Source organism: Nerophis ophidion, linkage group LG05 (genome assembly GCF_033978795.1).
Source record: "Nerophis ophidion isolate RoL-2023_Sa linkage group LG05, RoL_Noph_v1.0, whole genome shotgun sequence".
NCBI lineage: Eukaryota > Metazoa > Chordata > Actinopteri > Syngnathiformes > Syngnathidae > Nerophis > Nerophis ophidion.
The window spans coordinates 46,099,657-46,125,074 of NC_084615.1; the positions used below are offsets into that span (position 1 = coordinate 46,099,657).

The 25,418-nt window shown below is 39.2% G+C and overlaps 1 protein-coding gene across 6 annotated transcripts in view; it reads right to left on the minus strand.

Annotated features, from left to right (window-relative positions):
* Positions 1-25,418, minus strand: part of LOC133553186 (MAM domain-containing glycosylphosphatidylinositol anchor protein 2-like) — a 557,311-nt gene that overhangs the window by 323,078 nt on the left and 208,815 nt on the right. For all 6 annotated transcript variants that reach the window (XM_061901111.1, XM_061901109.1, XM_061901107.1 and 3 more), the window contains exon 3: positions 19,651-19,825. In XM_061901111.1, coding sequence (XP_061757095.1) covers positions 19,651-19,825 — 175 coding nt within the window. The remainder of the gene's footprint in view (positions 1-19,650; positions 19,826-25,418) is intronic.

The window sequence follows — 25,418 nt, forward strand, 5'->3', positions numbered from 1 at the left end:
TATCGATACCCAAATTTGCGATATTCCCTACCCCTACTGGCAAGATGGTAAAAAACAATAGCAACCTTCATCAGGAACAGTACCAGTCAGGGCACGAACAGTATTTTCCTTCAAATGTAAAACATCTCAAATCAATCCACAGATTATTTTGAATGAACTCTAAAACTTTCAAAAGTTATGTTTCCATGATTCTTCATAAAAAATTCCTTCAAAACAAACTCTTCACCGCCAGTCTTTCTTTGCTTCGGACCTGCATCCGCTGCGATACATTCTTGGTAGTAGCCTCATGTTCGTAGCGGAATCTAAGATCATTTCTTGATACTGTCTGCTGTTAAACATCAACATATCCATTGGATACCTAATTTTTGTAAGAAGTACCAATATTACACCGGACATGAGGTACAACAGAGCTAAGATGTTTACTTGTAATGAGGTGCAAATGCCTGCTATGACATCATAAGTCAAGCGGAAAAGCAATACATTTATTTGTACTCAAAAGGAAATAAACGCCCCCCAGTGTACGGGAAGCACAGGGCGTATGAGCAATAGTTGCATTATAGAGAGTGCATGGACACTCGGACTTCACTTGGGTGTGGAAATACACAAAAAACAATTGGAGAAATAAGACTAATATAGTGCATGGAATTGTAGTGAGTGTGAGTGTGAGTTGCTCTATTCCGCCTATAAAGCACAAAAAAAACCATCCAAACTGCTCCATCAAGATTTTATACACATGCTGTAAGTATATATGTAATTTAGTAACCGTCACATTCATAATAACAAGTAATATATGCTCATTTTAATTTCATAGACGCATCACAACTACTACTCACTGCAGACTTCATGAGCGCCCAAAAAAAAATTAAAAATCACTTACTGTAAATGTCTGCTCTCACTGGGATGTTGATATATTCCCTTGTAGATGACGAATGACTCATAATTCTAATAAATGGTGTAACTGAGCGTATTTTCCGGGTTGTCAAAGTCCCAGCCCAAAATTGGCTGTCAAAGTACACCAACTCCTGAGTTTATCTCCAAATTATTTTACTATCAAAGTGAGGGACATGATTTATAATCTAGAATTACCATTCACAGAGTCAGAGGCGAAAAAGCAGCCCACCAGATGATGATGTCATTACAGCAGCAAAAGGAAGTTGCCTCTCTCTGACCAATGCACCACTTAAGGTAGGTCCTTAATGTTTACGCTTATAATAAAAATATCGCTAATATTTGGAGCATTGTTGGCGGTTTTTAATTTTTTCTTTTAGTTGGTTTCGTGGGCGGAATAGACGCAATAATGTCAGGGCTCCCGTTGTCTCCATTGTAAGCTGACCTTGTTATGTTTATTTACGAGTTAGAAAGAATTAAAAAAAAAATACATTTGTTTGTTTGTTATAGATTCTTTACTGTAACAAAAGTGCAATTACCCTTTAATTATTTTGTGATATACAACAATTAGTTTAAATTACAACCTTAACAATGTTACTGTATGATACACCTTGATTTTACAGTTCCACGATACGATTAACTCTAATTACGATGTGACGCGGTTCACCGTAATTGTACAATGATAGGAAATGATTCACTCCGAATACGATGCGATACGATATGTTTTACATTTATTCCACAGTGACGCGCTACCATTCCCTCCAATTAGAATCCGATTCACAAGAGCTTTTGCTGGAGTAGCTGAGTTGGTTTTCCCACATTTTTAAATAGTAGACAATAATAATAATGCATAAGCCATCTGATTTTGACAATGATATCTGATTTTTACGCCTAGCAATGTGAACGGTATCACTTAAACCAAATGTTCAAGCAATATGATCTTGAGGGTATGCGATTGGAATTGAGGCTTGACGATTTCAATTTTGGGGAATAAACGACCAAGATTTTATTCATGTATGCACCTATTATTAGATGAAAGGCTGCTTCATAAAGGCGCCCGGCACCAGCCTGACTCACCATCAATCCAATCAAAGGAATTTTCCGTGGCGAGATGGATGACTGATAGCGGCAGATGACACAGGAAGTCATCGCTTACGCTGATAACCGGCGCCCTCAGGAGCCGATTGCAGCTTTACAGTCGACCTTAACGCATTTATAAAAGTCAGACAAAGCGCATTTCATACCTGCTGACACCTACGTTGTTTGTCCATTCCGTGCCCCATAAGGGATGGTCCCGGGCAAAGTTAATAAAACAAGTCGGTACCCCCCTAACTCTTGAAAAATAATCGATTGGAAGCGTAAGACTTTTCTCCTCCCAATATACCAGAAGAGTTGCAGCATTTTGGATTACATTTCATGCATTTTGCAGCAGCAAATGTTTGTCTGATTGAACAGGGCCTAAGATCCGTGTGGGAGAAATTCATACAGACTAACCAGGAATACTCTCCAAAGTGATCAAGCCCAAAGCAAACAAATGGTTTGCCTTTTCAGTGCTGATTGAAACTGCCTTGATGTTGACTTAGAATATAATCTTCTGTATCTATTTTATTGGCGGCAGGGTTTAGAAAGGTTAATTGACGCTCGCTATCATTTATTGGAGCGCTATGTCATTCTGCAAGTCGAACTTGGGTTTGCTCTCCATTCGGGGAGTTAAAGAAGGCAGGTGGGGGTGTTTGTTTAGCTCGGCTTTATGCACTCTCTCTTGTGCACCTTCGTCCGGTGTCCCCTTGACCGTGACCTGTTGCATGTTAACACGCCCCCATCTCCACAAAACTTTGCATTCAACGCAGCGAAGAAGTACCAATAACTCGCTAATGAAATCAAAGCTTTGAAGGATGTCAACACAAATATGGCTGCCGACTAAAAAAGAACTCATTTTAATTTCTGTTGTCGTTTTTCAGCAGCAGCTATTATTTATTTAAAATTTAAATGTATTCAATGTATCAAAACAAAGAGCCCAAAACAACATTTCCAATGTATTTCATTAAATTATTTGTTGTTTAATGACAAAACTAGTTTGATTTGTAAAATCAATTATGTTACAGGGTTGCTTGAAAAAAATCACATCCAAATGGCAATTTTCATTTCTCGCAATTCTACATCTAAAAAAAGGCAGGAAAAAGAAATGACATTCGAATCACAACATTCATTTATCATAATTCTGAACTGCTGCGATGAGGTGGCGACTTGTCCAGGGTGTACGCTGCCTTCCGCCCGATTGTAGCTGAGATAGGCACCAGTGCCCCCCGTTACCCCAAAGGGAATAAGCGGTAGAGAATGGATGGATGGATAATTCCAAATTGATTCAAACATAATGTTTCTACCAAATACTATATTGCGAGAATTAAGGTTCAAAACTAGAAGTAATTCTGAATTAAATTACCAACACAAGAATAAGAACTGAATTGGACTGATTTTATGTAAGGTTCACGCTTCTAATACGTTGCTTTACTACAGCGGTTATGAAATTGATTCTGTTATGTCCCTCTCAATTGAAAAACTACTGACAATCTGAAAATATTTTCTGCAAATAGCACAGGGATAAAAGCTTTACGTGTGCTATTTGTACAACATTTTCTGCAAACATTTCACAAAAAGGGGGAAAAACATTACCCAGTAAGACATCAAATCTTTTCAGCCACCTGAAGCTCTACCATTTTGAAAGTCTGCTGCTAAAAAATGCTACCCAAAAGCCAGCCGAACACAATTGTGTGCACAAACAACACTTAAATCTACATCTAAAAAAAATTGCTAAAAATAGGTCCTTTTTCAATTTTATTTTATTTATTTTAAATGTTTGTATTAATCAATCCTACAAAATACACAATAATACCATAATAATAAAAATATCAAATCAAGAATAGCAATCAACAGAGCAATTGAAAGGACAAACAAACATGACACAAAACAATACTCTGTCTAGGCGGGGTCGCATCTTTATGCAAGGTCGTTCTTCCAGGAATGCAGAACAGACATTTGCGGATGAAAGCTTGAAGGGAGGATTTGATTTATTCCTCATAAATCATCCAACTTACTTTATAACAGGCAAACAACAAAGGCAAGCTTGCCTGTCGCACGCAGAAGCTAAGGTGCAGGATTTAGAACTAAGGACATGGAATATTCACGAAACTGTGGCATGAAATAAACAAGACTTACGTAGACAAGGCATGAAGCCAACAAAGACGCCAGACCGACTGACCGGCAAAAGCAGGCTTAAATAATGTCTCTGATAAGAAACAAGTGAGCGTTCCGAACACCAGAGGCAGGAGAAAACAATAAGCAGCCATGGCAACCAAACTCAGAGGTGCCACAAACAGGAACTAAAGGAGTCCAAAATAAACAGAATCACAAATACATGAGCCGTACCACGGATCATGACATAATCAAACAAAAGTAGTCAAACAAAAATTGATAACATTAACATTATCAATGTTAATTCTAACACAGCAGTGATTAGAAATCCCTCATTGACATTAGCATCACAGCTATTTAAAAAATAAAATAAAAACATTTAAAAAATGAACAATAGTGTCACAGTGGCTAATACTTGCATCACACTCATAAGCTTGACAACACAATGTTTCCAATATTTTCCACAAATATCAAATAAGATATCAAATAGAATTCATTTTAAGAGTTAAAACAAGTTTAAATAATGGGTCCCATATTCCAATATATGACTCATTATTATCTAAAGCAGTGGTTCTTAACCAGGGTTCGGTGAGTCGACCTCAGGGGTTCGGCCGAGGTCAAAACACACCCGACTCATCGTGTAAATGCAAACTTCTCCCTTTTGGCATATTACGGATACGGCAACAGCTGATTGATTTGCAGGTGTGTAATCTGTTGTGAGTTTATGCACTGTCTTAGTTTTGTTGTTTGAACAAGGTGATGTTCATACAAGGTTAATTTTGTGCACCAGTAAAAAAATATTGAGTTTATGCACTGTCTTAGTTTTGTTGTTTGAAAAAGGTGTGAACGGGACTCTCGCTGCTGTGTCTTGGATCCTCTTTGGACTGGACTCTCGCGACTGTGTTGTATCCATTGTGGATTGAACTTTCACAGTATCATGTTAGATCCGCTCGACATCCATTGCTTTCCTCCTCTCTAAGGTTCTCATAGTCATCATTGTCACCGACGTCCCACTGGGTCATTATTGTCACCAATGTCCCACTGGGTGTGAGTTTTCCTTGCCCTTATGTGGGCCTACCGAGGATGTCGTGGTGGTTTGTGCAGCCCTTTGAGACACTAGTGATTTAGGGCTATATAAGTAAACATTGATTGATTGATTGATTGATGTTCATACAAGGTTAATTTTGTGCACCAGTAAAAAAATATGGTAACACTTTAGTATGGGGAACATATTCACCATTAATTAGTTGCTTATTAACATGCTAATTAGTAACATATTGGCTCTTAACTAGTCAGTAGGTACTAATTAATGCCTTATTCGGCATGGCCTTATTAGAATCCTAACCCTCTAACCCTGACCCTAACCCTAACCAAATTACTCTAAATTAAGTCTTTGTTACTTAGAATATGTTCCCCATACTAAAGTGTTACCAAAAACATACAACTTTGTCTTGAATTTGAAAAAAACATTTGTTTTTATTTTTCACTAGAGAAGGGTTCGGTGAACGCGCATATGAAACTGGTGGGGTTCGGTACCTCCAACAAGGTTAAAAACCACTGAATTAAACTAAATGCAGTTTTTTCCACCGATATGATCTCCATAGCTTGTGTATACCAGTCATTATGAGTTGGACTATCAACATCCACCCATTTTTTGAGTATTACCCTTTTTGTTATGATGCATATTGAAAGAAATGCATTTTTACTCTTTGATGACAATATAAATAAGTCTTGAAAAACAGAGGTTATCTTTATCGGTATCAACTGTGGCTGCATGCTTTTCAGGCATTTGATTGGACAGAAAGCAACGGACAATCAGTGAATTTGTTTTTGTGTGGACAAAGACTTTTTGAAACTACACTTACATGTAGATGGAAGCATTATTGAAAGTATTCATGTTGATGTGGACATACTGTGGCTAAGGCTGCAGTCTACTGTACTATTTACTGTGTCAAAACAACACTAGTAGTGTAGCCACAGTCATTGTAAATATTTTATCTACTAATTTTTTGTCCCTATTTTTTACATCTGCAAGAGCTTGCCCGAGAGCGCAATTAGAGCTTTCCTGGTTTATTTACTTGTCTTTGAGAACGTGCCGACCTCAAACTGCCAGCTAGAAGAAGGAGCTGGCGGTGGAAACTTTCCCTCTTCTGATTAGCCCCAGGTCTTTCCGCACGCCGCCTCATCCCCGTACCCATTCCGGCATCTGCTCACCCCGCCTCACACACACACGCACGCACGCACGCACGCACGCACGCACACACACACACACACACACGCACACACACACACACACACACACACACACACACACACACACACACACACACACACACACACACACACACACACACACACACACACGCGCACAGCCACCGCCGGGCTCTTTAGCTCGCCGCCAAGGAGAAGCGCTGTCAGTTCTCGCTCCTCAAAGCCGTCCGGCAGGCTCTCTGAACCAGTTTCTCGTCGGCGACCTGTGCTTGTGTCGCTCCCAATAAGCAGGTACAAGGATAAGGGAGAGGTGGCGGGGAAGCGGGTAGGAAGCAGGATGACGATAAGTGGTTGACCTTCACGTAGTGACACAGACTGTAGTGAGATTAAAAAGTTGACTTTTAAGACCCCAAAATCAAAGTGGCTTTACATGCATTTGGACCGCGGCCTCACCCGTCGCCATCTTTTACTGTTTTTTTGTTTGTTTTGTTTTTGTTTCTGTTTTGCCGTGCTTTTTTGTTTCCTTTCCTCTTGCATTTAACCATTCAATGCAGGTGGACTATGAGAGGAAGAAGGAGAAAGAACAGAACCAAATACAATTTCTAACACAGAAAATACAATCACACTTGGATTGGGATGGGTATTGAATATGGTACTTTTAAAAGTTAAAAAAGTTAAAGTACCAATGATTGTCACACACACACTAAGTGTAGTGAAATTATCCTCTGCATTCAACCCATCACTCTTGATCACCCCCTGGGAGGTAAGGGGAGCAGTGAGCAGCAGCAGTGGCCATGCCCAGGAATCATTTTGGTGATTTAACCCCCAATTCCAACCCTTGATGATGAGTGCCAAGCAGGGAGGTAGTGGGTCCCATTTTTATAGTCTTTGATATGACTCGGCCGGGGTTTGAACTCACAACCTAGCAATCTAAGGGCGGACACTCTAACTACAAGGCCAATTTATAGGGACAGACTATATGTTGTTGTTACTACTGGGTACAGATTCATCCATCCATTTGCTACCACTCGTCCCTTTTGGGGTCGCGGGAGGTGCTGGAGCCTATCCTAGCTGCTTTCGGGCGGAAAGCGGGTACACCCTGGACAAGTCGGGGTAGAGATTCACATAAAATCAAACAGTGATACATTTTGATATCTTTGTTGCATGTGACATCATGTCCGAAACAAAACTTGTGTAGAAACAGGTGTATTTGTAGTGGACTGCCTCGGGGTAATGTAATTTTTCATACCAACAAAGCAATGAACACATTGTGCTTTCTCAATGCAAATTTGCATAGGATATGAGAGGAACAAGCAGTAGAAAATGGATGGGTGGATGTATGGATACATGCAACCGACTAGCTTTAGTGATTTTACATGGCTATTTAATCCACCGATCCATTTACTACCGTTTGTCCGTCTCAGGGTCGCAGGGGTGGAGCTTATCCCAGCTGCAAGTGGAGTACTCCTTCGAATTCGGTAATGGAAATTACGACTAAGACGCACGTTACAATCTATCAGCTGGTGTGCATTAAGTATAATACAAACCCAGTTTCCATATGAGTTGGGAAATTGTGTTCGATTTAAATGTAAACGGAATACAATGATTTGCAAATCATTTTCAACCCATTTTCAGTTGAACATGCTACAAAGACAAATTATTTGATGTTTAAACTGATAAACATTTTATTTTGGCAAATAACCATTAACTTTAGAATTTGATGCCCGCAGCACATGACAAGGAAGTTGGGAAAGGTGGCAATACATACTGATAAAGTTGAGAAATTCTCATCAAACACTTATTTGGAACATCCCACAGGTGTGAAGGCCAATTGTGAACAGGTGGGTGCCATGATTGGGTATAAAAGCAGCTTCCATGAAATGGCAAGTATTTCACAAACAAGGATGGGGCGAGGGTCACCAATTTGTAAGCAAATTGTCGAACAGTTTTAGAACAACATTTCTCAACGAGCTATTGCAAGGAATTTAGTGATTTTACCATCTACGGTCCGTAAAATCATCAAAAGGTTCAGAGAATCTGGAGAAATCACTGCACTTAAGCGATGATATTGCGGACCGTTGATCCCTCAGGCGGTACTCCATCAAAAACAGATATAAGTGTGTAAAGGATATCACCACATGGGCTCAAGAACACTTCATAAAACCACTGTCAGTAACTACAGTTGGTTGCTACATCTGTAAGTGCAAGTTAAAACTGCTATGCAAAGCAAAACCCATTTATCAACAACACCAAGGAACGCCGCTGGCTTCGCTGGGCCCGAGCTCATCTAAGAAGGACTGATGCAAAGTGGAAAGGTGTTTTGTGGTCTGACAAGTCTACATTTCAAATTATATTTGTAAACTGTGGACGTGGTGTCCTCCGGAACAAAGAGGAAAATAACCATCCGGATTGTTATGGGGGTGCATTAGTGCCCAAGGCATGGGTAACTTACACATCTGTGAAGGCACCATTATTGCTGAATGGTCCATACAGGTTTTGGAGCAACATATGTTGTCATTCAAGCAACGTTATCATGGATGCCCCTGCTTATTTCAGCCAGACAATGCCAAGTCACTTGTTACAACAGCGTGGCTTCATAGTAAACGAGTTTGGGTACTGTCCTGGCCCGCCTGCAGTCCAGACCTGTCTCCCATCGAAAATGTGTGGCGCATTATGAAGCGTAAAATACGACAGCGGAGACCCCGGAGTGTTGAACGACTAAAGGTCAACATAAAACAAGAATGGGAAAGAATTTCACTTTCAAAGCTTCAACAAACGTTTGAGTGTTGTTAAAAGAAAAGGTGATGTAACACAGTGGTGAACATGCTCATTCCCAACTTCTTTGGCACATGTTGCAGCCATGAAATTCCAAGTTAATTATTATTTGCCAAAAAAAAATTACGTTTATGAGTTTCAACATCAAATATCTTGTCTTTGTAATGCATTCAACTGAATATGGGTTGAAAAGGATTTGCAAATCATTGTATTTTGTTTATAAGTACATCCAACACAATTTCCCAACTCATATGGAAACGGGGTTTGTACTTGTGGTAAAACCACTGTGTAGAACTCAACAACAGATACGACTGGAACACTCAACTCAATGGCAAAGGCTTCTTTCTGACTACGGCTCTTGGATCACTCTGATGTGGCTCTGTTGCATACTTGCCGACCCTTCCATTTTTCTGGGATGTTTTCCTGATTTCAGTGCCTCTCCCAGAAATCTCCCCAGGATAACATTCTCAGATTTTCACCCGGCCAACAATATTGAGGGCTTGCCGTGATGGCAATGCCTTAAACATCCTCTCGACCATGTCGTCGCGTCCGCTTTAATACTATGCTATCTGAGTGCCGGCCTGCCACATCTAGTGTGCGGCCGCTGAATCAATGTGCAAGCGACTGCAAGCATACTTGTTAAACAGCCATACAGGTTACAATGACGGTTGTGATGTAAACAACTTTAACACTCTTACTAATATGAGCCACACCGTGAATCCTCACCAAACAAGAATGACTGTTGTTCTGTTGTGTTTATATTGTGTTTATATTGTGTTACAGCGCGGATTTTCTCACGAAATGTGTTTGTCATTCTTGTTTGGTGTGGTTTCCACAGTGTGGCGCATATTAGTAAGAATGCTAAAGTTGTTTATATCACAACCCTCAGTGTAACCTGTATGGCTGTTGAGCAAGTATGCCTTGCAGTCGCTTATGTGTGTCTGGGGAACATTATTTTATTTAACTCGTTTTTTTAAGTATCAATTTTTTCAAAAATGTGTCTGCATTCATCATTAGTCCAAGACTCTTAGTTCTTGGACATTAAAAAGGCTGGCCGTTTATTTGGTGCACACAAGAATCTTTATTAATAGTGTTTGGAAGCTGTTTTATACATGGAGCACCGCTCCACAGTCAGACAAAAAGCTCTCCTTCCCACCGCCCTCCTGTGGCCGGCCGAAGTGGAACATGGACATGGAGTTGTAGCTCTCTGCTGTAATGGTAATAATCCCTACCCAGGTTCACATAGAGAAATGTTGTTACAAATTCTACTTCCTCTGTCTATTTAAGTTCAATGTTTTGTCGGTGCAGCGCCACAGCAGACCTCGCTAGACTATCCAATCTCTACCGTGTTTATTTGTTTATTGGACTGATTCAACCTTTTATGAGGTGAAAACAGGAGGCAATAAGAACTTTGTTATGTTCACTTTAGTAAAACACTGTATTCCTTTTATATCTGTCTGAAATAATCACCATTATTTTGCCTTATTTTTGTGGACTGTTTGTGTCGGCACAGCAACCACTTACATTCCCCATTGAGGTATGAATAAAAAATAAATTGAGATTTACGTCACGTGACGTTATACTGACACCAAACGAACAGTCAATACAACCTACTATCACAATCTGTTTATTTTTCTCTAAAAAACAAAAGCCATAGTTTCGACTTCATCAACTATGGACAAAATCTAATGAATCAGATTCGACTATGAAAATCTTTAGCGGTCGTCTTGAATTATATGAGTATACATTATACAGTATATACAGGTGTATACAGTACAGTATACAGCAACAGAGTTGTGAACATGTATTACTACTGTACGGTTGTACTAATAAAGTACCATGGTACTAATTAATTTACAAATTGTACAATGCCGCCTTTGAAAAATGCAGTTGTTTTTTTTCATTTGCATGCTGCCATGTATGTTGGAGCATGTTGAGTGCGCACACACAGACAGAACACAAGCAGAATACCATAGGGTGGAAAAAAGGCAAAAAATGTCAATTCTACTGGTTAATAAAGAGGGTGTGTGAAGCGCAATATGTATCAAGATTACGCTTTAAACACGGAAGCACCATGTTTAAGACATTCCTCACCAAAAATGGCATTATGAAAGTATTACGATCTTTGCTTCAAACTTAAACATGTTATTAACAATCATGGTGACCAGCACCAGTTTAAAGTAGAGATGTCCGATAATATCGATTGCCGATATTATTGGCCGATAAATGCTTCAAAATGTGATTCCGGAAATTATCGGTATTGGTTTCAAAAAGTAAAATGTATGACTTTTTAAAACGCCGCTGTACGGAGTGGTGCACGGACGAAGGGAGAAGTCCAAAGCGCCAATAAACCTAAAGGCACTACCTTTGCGTGCCGGCCCAATCACATAATAGCAATGGCTTTTCACACATACACAAGCAAATGCAACGTATACTTGGTCAACAGCCATACAGGTCACACTGAGGGTGGCCGTATAAACCACTTTAACACTGTTACAATTATGCGCCACACTGTGAACCCACACCAAACAAGAATGACAAACACATTTCGGGAGAACACACCGTAACACAACATAAACATAACAGAACAAATAACCAGATACCCTTGCAGCACCAACTCTTACGGGACGAAACAATATACACCCCCCGCTTGTATCCACACATTGAACCAGATCCCTGCTAAACATAAATGACTTCTTCTTTGGCCCATGCAACAACAGTTTTACAACACAAATATTTTGGATCATGAGCATAATCCTGCTAACCATACAGTATGGTATTTATTAAAACAATACAAGCTAGTTGTGGCCCGAAACCTTTGTACACAATATGAGAAAAGTATTCACTATTTTCAGCAGCAAACAGGACGACTACAAGAAAACAGTCAACAGGTGTGTTGAAATAATGAATCATCTATAAGCCTAATTAGCATTCTGTAGCAGTGAGGAAGTGTTGTAGTTGTATTAAAAATGGTTCACAAACACACTGCCGCATCCCCGGCAGAATCATGTCTTTTTTTCTTTTTTTTTTTTACTGAGGATCCATTATTTTATTAAGACCTCCTTATTTTGGGATAAACTGTTTGTTTGTATCCCTGCCGCTTATAAAAAGGTGTAGCTAATGTATGGATTTTTCTTCACTAACGACCAAAATGATTTGTATTCAACAAATAGTTTTTTTATTACTCCAACAAGAGACATTGAAAAGGTCTGTTATTGTTCGTGCTAAGACGCCATCTTTTGGACAAGTTCAGGTGCTGCAGGTTGAAAATTTGCTTTTTGTTTCATACCTTGAACCAGAAGTGAAACCATCCATAGCATTTCGGCTCGAAAGGATTCTTCATTCATCACTCTGAACAACGTTTTCAAGTTTTATAATATAACTAAAACAATTCATATTTAAAGGGGAACTGCACTTTTTGGGGAATTTTGCCTATTGTTCTCAATCATTAAGAAAGACATGACGACGGAATGATTTATTTTTTAATACAGTCAAAATATTAAATAAACATAATTAAAAGTCTGTTAGCAGCTGAGCCAAAGGTAGCTCCACTATTCCGCCCATAACATCCGATAAATAACCAATCAAAAAGCTCCAACAATACTCCATTTATATTTCGTGACTTGAATATTAACCAAGTATTAGTGATATTGTTATTATAAATGCTAACGCATACAAACTATTTATAGCGGCGCTGTGCTAACTTCCGTGTGTCCCTACGTTTACATCATCGACTGATCAGAAACTTCCTCACTTCCCTGCTCCCTACAAGTTTATTCTAGATCATAAATCATACTTTCCACCTGAATAATAGATGGCTGAAGATATATTTTGACAAGTTGAGATATTTTGACAGCCACATATGACCTGGAACTGGCAAGAACGACAGCAAAAAAGCGTTTGTTCCTCCTCCGCTTCCCCAACTCATTTTTTCGTGAGGATCTTTGAGACATTCTTCAACTTAATGGGAATATATGATAATTCTGGCATCCTGATGACAGCAGACATTGAACAGTAAGTGATGTTTTATTATGTTTGTTGGTTCTCATTAAGTCTGCAGTGGGTTGAAATCGGTGATGAGAAAAAAAAAATGGTTGTGATGCGTTTTTTAAAATGATGCACCACGAAAGCTTAAAATTATCAACATATGTAAAGATTAAATGTTAATATAAATGTGCTTGATACTACATTACATACATACTTACATCATGTACCTCCATGGAGGTGTTTGGATGTTTCTTAAGGGCTCCATAGTCAGAATTGAACGGCTTCCATTGTAAGCAGACTTTTGATAATATCTAATATTTAGAATGCATTAAAAAACAATCCATCCGTCGTTGCATAATGATCGTGAAAAATAGGCAAAATTCCCAAAAAAGTCCAGAACCCCTTTAACCGCCCCATGTGTGATTCCTGTAGGAGCGTTTTCATGCATATTTCTAAGTGCTATTGTAATGTAATCAAGCTAGCGTCGTTAGCATTAGTGAAAATGCTAACACATTTACAAGTGTCTGTGTTAGTATTATTAACTTACAATGGTTCTCTTTTTGTAATTTTTCAGTTTCTTAAATTCCCCAAAACATAATTGTTGGGTTATTCAGTCCGTTTAGCTGATTGAAGAGCATGCTTCCGCAGTTAGTGGTTCCATGAGTTCATAGGCGCCGATCCCGTGGGTGCTTCGGGGACCTAGCACCCACGTGGGATTGATGGCAACTTTAAATCTTTAAAATCATTTTTGAAAAATCAATCTTGTTGTTGTTTATTTTGTGGCGAGTTTTGTCCGTTTTACATAGTAAAAAAGTCACAAATCATATAATCCATAATTAACAAAGCCTGACCGAAATTTTGTTGTGCCTGATAAACTAATAACGCAATCATCTTGACTTTGAACACACAGCACACGAGCGAATGAAGTGCATACTCACTCAACAGCCATACATGTCACACTAAGGGTGGCAGTATGAACATTGCCAACACTGTCATAAATATGTGCCATATAGTAAAACCCCACTAAACAACGAAAAACACATTTTTGAAGAATATTTCCACTGCAACACAACATAAACACTACAGAAGAAATTCCCAGAATTCTGTGCAGCACCAGCTCTTCTGGAACACTACAACATAAACAAAAACCCAACATCCACTGTAATGATACCACGTACAATAGCGTATCTAATCGATACCACTATGATTACATCGACATTTTTTAACATTACGAAATCTTTTTCCGTTTTTAAAAAAATGTATATTATGTTTATAAACTCGGAAAATATGTCCCTGGACACATGAGGACTTTGAATATGACCAATGTATAATCCTGTAGCTACTTGGTATCGGAATCATACACAAATTTGTGGTATCATCCAAAACTAATGTAGAGTATCAAATAACAGAAGAATAAGTGATAATTACATTTTACCAGAAGTGTAGATGGAACATTATGACAGAGAAAATAAGCAGATATTAACAGTAAATGAACAAGTAAATTAATAAATTCATTTTCCACCACTTTTCCTTAATAACTTTGACAAAATAATAGAATAATATATGACACAATATGTTACTGCATATGTCAGCAGCTAATTAGGAGCCTATGTTTGTTTACTTACTACTAAAAGACAAGTTGTCTTGAATGTTCGCTATTTTATTTAAGGACAAAATTGCAAAAGAAACACATGTTTAATGAACCTTAAGATTTTTCTGTTAAAATAAAGCCAATAATGACATTTTTTGTGTCCCTTTTATTTAGAAATGTGCCAAAAAATACCAAAGTACTTTTAGTACTGGTACCAAAATGTTGGTATCGGGACAACACTAATACACACACACCGAGCACTCACTGAAAGAAATGTACATCGGCGCCTATGGATGAGATGACCTCTGTTTTGTTTGATCAACCATTTTACTGCAGTGTGACAGCACCTTTTCTCAACAATTAAGGTATGTAAATAAACATTTAATATATATATATATATATATATATATATATATATATATATATATATATATATATATATATATATATATATATATATACACATTATACTTATATACTGGTGCGCTCTGAAGCCCGTAGAATATGGTAACCTTTTTACCATTTAAATTAGCAACAGCCTCCTTGGAGAGTCCAGTACAACATATTTGAAATGACAATATTTTAATTACTTATTGAATAAACACACATGGCCTTTACATTTAGCACAAATATAAACACTATGTATGTCTAAAAAATGTGGATTATGACCTCATGACATTATTTAATTACCATACACTTAATTAAACTAGCATTGATTAGGGCGATAAAACACAAGTGGGTTAGCAGTGCATTTTAAATCAAACACCAAACAACACAGTAGAGCAGATGGCAAATAAATCGTAAACATTTATACCTTAACTACAAACCCTGTTTCCATATGAGTTGGGAAATTGTGTTAGATGTAAATATGAACGGAATACGATGATTTTCAAATCCTTTTCAACCCATATTCAATTGAATGCACTCCAAAGACAAGATATTTGATGTACAAACTCATTTTTTTTTTTTTTGCAAATAATAATTAACTTAGAATTTCATGGCTGCAACACGTGCCAAAGTAATTGGGAAAGGGCATGTTCACCACTGTGTTACATCACCTTTTCTTCTAACAACACTCAATAAACGTTTGGGAACTGAGGAAACTAACCGTTGAAGCTTTGAAAGTGGAATTATTTCCCATTCTTATTTCATGTAGAGCTTCGGTTGTTCAACAGTCGGGGGTCTCCGTTGTCGTATTTTACGCTTCATAATGCGCCACACATTTTCGATGGGTGACAGGTCTGGACTGCAGGCAGGCCAGGAAAGTACCCGCACTCTTTTACTAAGAATCCACGCTGTTGTAACACGTGGCTTGGCATTGTCTTGCTGAAATAAGCAGGGGCGTACATGATAACGTTGCTTGGATGACAACATATGTTGCTCCAAAACCTGTATGGACCTTTCAGAATTAATAGTGCCTTGACAGATGTGTAAGTTACCCATGCCTTGGGCACTAATACACCCTCATGCATACCATCAGAGATGCTGGATTTTGAACTTTGCGCCTATAACAATCTGAATGGTTATTTTCTTCTTTGTTCTGGAGGACACCACGTCCTCTGTTTCCAAATATAATTTGAAATGTGGACTCGTCAGACCACAAAACACTTTTTCACTTTGCATCTGTCCATCTCAGATGAGCTCGGGCCCATCGAAGACGGCGGCGTTTCAGGGTGCTGTTGATAAATGGGTTTGGCTCTGCATAGTAGAGTTTTAACTTGCACTTACAGATGTAGCGACCAACTGTAGTTACTGGCAGTAGTTTTATGAAGTGTTCCTGAGCCCATGTGGTGATATCCTTTACACACTGATGTCGGTTTTTGATGCAGTACCGCCTGAGGGATCAAAAGTCCGTAATATCATTGCTTATGTGATTTCTCCAGATTCTCTGAACCTTTTTATGATTTTACGGACCATAGATGGTAAAATCTCTAAATTCCTTCGAATAGCTCATTGAGAAATGTTGTTCTAAAACTGTTCGACAATTTGTTTAAAAATTGGTGACCCTCCCCCCATCCTTGTTTGTGAAATACTTAGCATTTCATGGAATCTGCTTTTATACCCAATCATGGCACCCAATTGTTCCCAATTAGCCTGCACAACTATGGGATGTTCCATATAAGTGTTTGATGAGCATTCCTCAACTTTATCAGTATTTATTGCCACCTTTCCCAACTTCCATATGAGTTGGGAAATTGTGTTGAATGTAAATATAAACAGAATACTATGATTTGCAAATCATTTTCAACCCATATTCTGTTGAATATGCTACAAAGACAACATATTTGATGTTCAAACTGATAAACATTTTTTTTTTTTGCAAATTATCATTAACTTTAGAATTTGATGCCAGCAACACGTGACAAAGAAGTTGCGAAAGGTGGCAATAAATACTGATAAAGTTAAGGAATGTTCATCAAACACTTATTTGGAACATCCCACAGGTGTACAGGCTAATTGGGAACAGGTGGGTGCCATGATTGGGTATAAAAACAGCTTCCCAAAACATGATCAGTCTTTCACAAGAATGGATGTCCACAACTTCAGTAGCCTAGTGGGTAGAGTGTCCGCCCTGGGATCACTAGGTCGTGAGTTCAAATCCCGGCCGAATCATACCAAAGACTATAAAAATGGTGGCCATTACCTGCCTATTTGGCACTCAGCATTAAAGGCCTACTGAAACCCACTACTACCCACTATGCAGTCTGATAGTTTATATATCAATGATGAAATATTAACAATGCAACACATGCCAATACGGCCTTTTTAGTTTACTAAATTGCAATTTAAAATTTCCCGGGAGTTTCGTCTTGAAAACGTCGTGTAATGATGACATGTATGCAAGGCGTCACGGGTTTTTAGGAAGTATGAGTGCTACGCACACACACACAGCTAAATGTCGTCTGCTTTAACGGTATAATTATACAGTATTTTGGACATCTGTGTTGCTGAATCTTTTGCAATTTGTTCAATTAATATTGGAGAAGTCAAGGTAGCAAGATGGAGTTGGGAAGCTTTAGCCACACAAACACACGGTGAGTCCTTCTTTGAAATTCCTGGAGGAGAAAATTTACTATGGATCAGAGCGCGGTCAAGAGAGCATGAAACACGACGGAATGTCAACCAGCAGGTTTCGGTGAGAAAATGTTGGTTAAAAAGTCGCTTCTTACCGGAGAAAACCTGAGCTTGTGCCGTCCACAGCTGCCGTCGACTCTCCTGAGACACTGCGCGTCAAGACACCCGTGGACGTACACCTCCGACTATCAGGTACTATTAAAGTCACTAAAACACTAGCAACACAATAGAAAGATAAATGATTTCCCAGAATTATCCTAGTAAATGTGTCTAAAAACATCAGAATACGTCCCAATGCAATTGCGTTTTATTTTTTTTTTACTTTATTTTATTATGATTTTTTTCTAGTCCGTCGCTATCCTCAAACACGAATCTTTCATCCTCGCTCAAATTAATTGGGAAATTGTCGTTTTCTTGGTCCGAATAGCACTTTTTGTTGGAGGCTCCCATTATAAACAATGTGAATATGTGAGGAGCCCCCACACTTACGACGTCATCGTCTGCGACTTCCGGTAGAGGCAGGGCTTTTGTCTTAGTGCCGAAAGTTGCGAACTTTATCGTCGATGTTCTCTACTAAATCCTTTCAGCAAAAATATGGCAATAACGCGAAATGATCAAACTGTTGAACAATGTAAGCTGTACATAAAACAAGAATGGGAAAGAATTCCACCCTCAAAGCTTCAACAATTAGTTTCCTCAGATCCCAAACGTTTATTGAGTGTTGTTAAAAGAAAAGGTGATGTAACACAGTGGTGAACATGCCCTTTCCCAACTACTTTGGCACGTGTTGCAGCCATGAAATTCTAAGTTAATTATTATTTGCAAAAAAAAAATAAAGTTAATGAGTTTGAACACCAAATATCTTGTTTTTGTAGTGCATTCAACTGAATATGGGTTGAAAAGGATTTGCAAATCATTGTATTCTGTTTATATTTACATCCAACACAATTTTCCAATTCATATGGAAACGCGGTTTGTCTTTAATCTGATCATAATTCGGATTAGAATGTTCCTGTGTACATGAACCCTGAAAGAAATTATCTGATTATGACGTGAATGTCATACATCACACTTTAAATTGGAATACTTTATGTTGACACGCGCACCATATACCGTAATAGGAAAGGTGTGTTATTGTTTGTGCTATGGGGCCATCTTATGAAAGTGTTTGCTCACTGCTAGTGCTGAAGAAGCTATAAACAAATGGTTTTGTTAATTTCTGCTTGTCCGACATTATCACGATATTTATAAATATATATATATCTTTTTTTTCTAATCAGTACATTTGTTTTACATCTTTTTTCGGAATGAAGCTGTTCTGTGCCTTTCATGACGAGTTGCAGCTCGTCTTTACGTTACGACATTCTGTGTACGTGCCTGAGGCTAGCAGTTAGCGCTTAAAGTAGCTGTAACGTTGTGACTAAAACAGCTCGTTAAGACTACAACCGGATCCCTTCTTTTATTGTTACATCGACACATGACACTTCAGACCATACTTTTGTTTTTGCTAGTCTCATTTACAAGCAACAAACTCAAGAGTGTACAATGCTACTTTTGTACGTGTTGACTAAAGAGTGACAGCACCAAAACAATAGCTTCATTTAAAGACTATTCAATTTAGAATTGCTAGCAGCAAAGACATAAGTAGAAAGTATAGTTTCAACTCAAATTTAGAAATATGAGGTTCCATGCGCTACAATCCGAATGACTTTTGGCATAAACCATCAGTCTCGATCAGAATGAAATTTTGATCCAAATGTGTGTGATTGGGTGAGAATATTCTGAATGGCATGTTTACGTGAAGCATTTTTATTCTGGTTCATCTTTTAATCCGATTAAATGTGTCCATGTGTACATAGTGTCAGCAGCACAGCCAAGGCCACATCTTAGCAGGGTAACACAAACACAAACTAGAAGTGTGTTGGACTTACAGTAGACGTCCACTCGAATGGACTTGATGGCTGGGGAGCCCAGGCCGTTTTCAGCCTTGCAGTAGTAGCGGCCCCCCTGGGTCCTCAGGATTTTGGTAATGTGCAACGTCTCGTTAAAGACGCTGGAGTCCTGGAAGCGGTCCGACACGCTGCCGGCTGTCTTGGTCCATCGGATCTAGAAACAAAAACATCTACAGTGAACATTTACTTTCTAAATTGAAGTTTCAAGGGCAGTCATAAATGATGTAAAAAAAAGCCAACATTAGGATGAATAAACTAAATATTAACGCTGGTTAAAAATCCTTTACTATGGTACTGTATATGACAGAATTTACATTTCTTTATTCAAAATCTGCTGCAAAAACGCTATTCAATTATGATCTTTATAACAGGAGTGTTTTGTTTTGTTTTCAGGACATACGGCAAATGTGCTATTAAAAGATTTGTCTGTACAGACAGTATGACAATAATTATCTGCTGTTTAATGTACCAATATTTGGGTAACTTTCCAAAGACTTCTGTTTTTTACTCATTTTTTTACTCATTTTTTTACTCATTTGGTTTCCAAGATGGCGGCGCCCGGACGGGCTGCGCTCTCGAGGAGCTCCTGCTAAAGATGGAACATTTGGCAGAAATACCGGACAATTCCACAAACTTTATGGCTGGCTCACATCGTGGTCACTCCGTGATCACGTACGACCGCCAGACACTTCTGGATGTGGACACATCGGGCCGTTTTGGACCGATAGACACTTGCGTGCTAGACTTGCTAACTAGCATGCGAATACATCGGCGGCTACATCCAGCGGCCTGTGAAGCACGGGAGTCTAGTAGCAGCGGGGGCCGTCTACGGAGCAGACGCCAGCGGTGTGATCGGAAACGCGGATGCCGAGCGGGGCTAAAAACAAAGCAGAAGGCTAATCCCCACAGAACACCACTTTCCTCCATCCCGAAGACGGATTTAGATGGAAAATGCGAGACTACTGGTCTGGGTAAGGAGTCAGTTAAATTAGAACAAGTTTTTTCTGCTTTGAGTGTTTCAGAGTTGGACATGTGTTTTACTGAGGTGGCTAACTATGATGCATGCAGTTTATCAAAGCAACAAACAAACAATCGGAAAATCCCCGTTACTGAGGTGGCTAACCATGATGCGTGCAGTTTATCAAAGCAACAATCAAACAATCGGAAAATTCCTGTCGTATCAATTCCTAGATATGGTCGTAACTATACTAAATGCACTGGGCATAATAAACACAACATTATTAATATTGCTACTACGGATAATTTGATCAAAAACTCCCTAAAACAGCCCACTACCTATAATATAGGTTTTTTAAACATAAGATCATTGTCTCCTAAAACGTTGTTAGTTAATGATATTATCAGAGACAACAATCTTAACGTCATCGGTCTCAGCGAAACCTGGCTTAAACCAAACAACTTTTTTGCGCTAAATGAGGCATGTCCTCCTAACTTTACACATGCGCATATTGCCCGTCCGCTCAAAAGGGGTGGGGGGGTTGCACTAATATACAACGAAAACTTTAACCTTAGTCCTAACATAAATAATAAATATAAATCGTTTGAGGTGCTTACTATGAGGTCTGTCACACCGCTGCCTCTACACCTGGCTGTTATCTACCGCCCCCCAGGGCCCTATTCGGACTTTATTAATGAATTCTCAGAGTTCGTTGCTGATCTAGTGACACACGCCGATAATATAATCATAATGGGGGACTTTAATATCCATATGAATACCCCATCGGACCCAACGTGCGTAGCGCTCCAGACTGTAATTGATAGCTGTGGTCTCACACAAATAATAAATGAACCCACGCATCGCAACGGTAATACGATAGACCTAGTGCTTGTCAGGGGCATCACCGTTTCCAAAGTTACGATACTCCCGTATACTAAAGTATTGTCTGATCATTACCTTATAAAATTCGAGGTTCAGACGCATGTTCGTCAAACTAATAATAATAATAACTGCTATAGCAGCCGCAACATTAATACAGCCACAATGACAACTCTTGCTGACCTACTGCCCTCGGTAATGGCACCATTCCCAAAGTATGTGGGCTCTATTGATAACCTCACTAACAACTTTAACGACGCCCTGCGCGAAACCATTGATAACATAGCACCGCTAAAGTTAAAAAAGGCTCCAAAAAAGCGCACCCCGTGGTTTACAGAAGAAACTAGAGCTCAGAAATTATTATGTAGAAAGCTGGAACGCAAATGGCGCACGACTAAACTTGAGGTGCACCATAAAGCATGGAGTGATGGTTTAATAACTTATAAACGCATGCTTACCTTAGCTAAAGCTAAATATTACTCAAATCTCATCCACCGTAATAAAAACTTGTAAATGGAATAAAACAGACAACATGTTTACTTGACCCTCTTCCTGGGAAACTGATCAAGGAGCTCTTTGTATTATTAGGTCCATCAGTGCTAAATATTATAAACTTATCACTCTCCTCGGGCACTGTTCCCCTAGCATTCAAAAAAGCGGTTATTCATCCTCTTCTTAAAAGACCTAACCTCGATCCTGACCTCATGGTAAATTACCGACCGGTGTCTCACCTTCCCTTTATTTCAAAAATCCTTGAAAAAATTGTTGCGGAGCAGTTAAATGAACACTTAGCGTCTAACAAGCTATGTGAAACCTTTCAATCCGGTTTCAGGGCAAATCACTCCACGGAGACAGCCCTCGCAAAAATGACTAATGATCTATTGCTAACGATGGATTCTGATGCGTCATCTATGTTGCTGCTCCTCGATCTTAGCGCTGCTTTCGATACCGTCGATCATAATATTTTATTAGAACGTATCAAAACACGAATTGGTATGTCAGACTTAGCCCTGTCTTGGTTTAACTCTTATCTTACTGATAGGATGCAGTGTGTCTCCCATAACAATGTGACCTCGGACTACGTTAAGGTAACGTGTGGAGTTCCCCAGGGTTCGGTCCTTGGCCCTGCACTCTTCAGCATCTACATGCTGCCGCTAGGTGACATCATACGCAAATACGGTATTAGCTTTCACTGTTATGCTGATGACACCCAACTCTACATGCCCCTAAAGCTGACCAACACGCCGGATTGTAGTCAGCTGGAGGCGTGTCTTAATGAAATTAAACAATGGATGTCCGCTAACTTTTTGCAACTCAACGCCAAAAAAACGGAAATGCTGATTATCGGTCCTGCTAGACACCGAACTCTATTTAATAATACAACTCTAACATTTGACAACCAAACAATTAAACAAGGCGACACGGTAAAGAATCTGGGTATTATCTTCGACCCAACTCTCTCCTTTGAGGCACACATTAAAAGCGTTACTAAAACGGCCTTCTTTCATCTCCGTAATATCGCTAAAATTCGCTCCATTCTGTCCACTAAAGACGCTGAGATCATTATCCATGCGTTTATTTCGTCTCGCCTCGACTACTGTAACGTATTATTTTCGGGTCTCCCCATGTCTAGCATTAAAAGATTACAGTTGGTACAAAATGCGGCTGCTAGACTTTTGATAAGAACAAGAAAGTTTGATCACATTACGCCTGTACTGGCTCACCTGCACTGGCTTCCTGTGCACTTAAGATGTGACTTTAAGGTTTTACTACTTACGTATAAAATACTACACGGTCTAGCTCCATCTTATCTTGCCGATTGTATTGTACCATATGTCCCGGCAAGAAATCTGCGTTCAAAGGACTCCGGCTTATTAGTGATTCCCAAAGCCCAAAAAAAGTCTGCGGGCTATAGAGCATTTTCCGTTCGGGCTCCAGTACTCTGGAATGCCCTCCCGGTAACAGTTCGCGATGCCACCTCAGTAGAAGCATTTAAGTCTCACCTTAAAACTCATTTGTATACTCTAGCCTGTAAATAGACTCCCTTTTTAGACCAGTTGATCTGCCGTTTATTTTCTTTTTCTTCTATGTCCCACTCTCCCGTGTGGAGGGGGTCCGGTCCGATCCGGTGGCCATGTACTGCTCGCCTGTGTATCGGCTGGGGACATCTCTGCGCTGCTGGTCCGCCTACGCTTGGGATGGTAGATCCGCTCGACATCCATTGCTTTCCTCCTCTCTAAGGTTCTCATAGTCATCATTGTCACCGACGTCCCACTGGGTCATTATTGTCACCAATGTCCCACTGGGTGTGAGTTTTCCTTGCCCTTATGTGGGCCTACCGAGGATGTCGTGGTGGTTTGTGCAGCCCTTTGAGACACTAGTGATTTAGGGCTGTATAAGCAAACATTGATTGATTGATTGATTGTTTTTGCTAGCTGGGTTAAATTTTGGCGCTGAAGTGATCAAGATATAACTGAGAAAACCGGTCATTTTTCAAAATAAAAAAAATTATTTTCAAAATGGAATATCGTTCGGGCTCAGATATTAAATAAAACGGAAATAACTAATTATTTATTGTGCGGCCCGGTACTAATCGATTCACGGACCGATACCAGGCCGCGGCCACTGCACTAGATGACAAAAATTTTTTGTAGTTATAAATCTGCTGCAAAAATGCAATTCAAATATCTAACAAATAACAGTAATTATCCGCTACGTTTTAGGGCAGGGGTTTGGGAACCTTTTTGGCTGAGGGAGCCATAAAAGCCAAATATTTCAAAATGTATTTCCGTGAGAGCCATATAATATTTTTTAACACAGAATACAACTAAATGTGTGCATTTTCAAGACCAACATTTTAGAACAACAGTATAATAAGTCCATTATTATTTGTATTTACATTGTTATTCTAAAGCTAAGCAATAATAAATATAATACTTCTTACCATTAATGCCACATCTTGAACAGGTGCGATAGAAAATGGATGGTTGGATTAAAATGCATGAGAATGTTTTATCATTTGAACGTTATTTTTAACACAGTGATTACCAGCGGAATTATTCTTTACTTATCCTATTAAGCAATGTCAGCTAAGATTTATTGGAGAGCCAGATACAGTTATCAAAAGAGCCGCATCTGGCTCTAGAGCCATAGGTTCCCTACCCCTGTTTTAGGGTGTACTGCAAAAATACTAGTCCAAAGTCCTCAGTATGACAGGGACATGCTGTTATGTACAAACCCCGTTTCCATATGAGTTGGGAAATCGTGTTAGATGTATATGTAAACGGAATACAATGATTTGCAAATCCTTTTCAACCCATATTCAATTGAATGCACTACAAAGACAATATATCTGATGTTCAAACTCATAAACTTTATTTTATTTTTTTGCAAATAAAATATAACTTAAAATTTCATGGCTGCAACACGTGCCAAAGTAGTTGTGAAAGGGCATGTTCACCAGTGTTTAATCCCTTTTTCTTCTAACAACACTCAATAAACTTTTGGGAACCAAGGAGACACATTTTTGAAGCTTTTCAAGTGGAATTCCTTCCCATTCTTGTTTTATGTACAGCTTACATTGTTCAACAGTTTGGGGTCTCCGTTGTGGTATTTTAGGCTTCATAATGCGCCACACATTTTCAATGGGAGACAGGTCTGGACTACAGGCAAAGCAGTCTAGTACCCGCATTCTTCTACTATGAAGCCACGCTGTTGTAACAAGTGACTTGGCATTGTCTTTCTGAAATAAGCAAGGGCGTCCATGATAACGTTGCTTGGATGACAACATATGTAGCTCCAAAACCAGTATGGACCTTTCAGCATTAATGGTGCCTTCACAGATGTGTAAGTTACCCGTGCCTTGGGCACTAATGCATCCCCATACCATCACAGATGCTGGCTTTTCAAC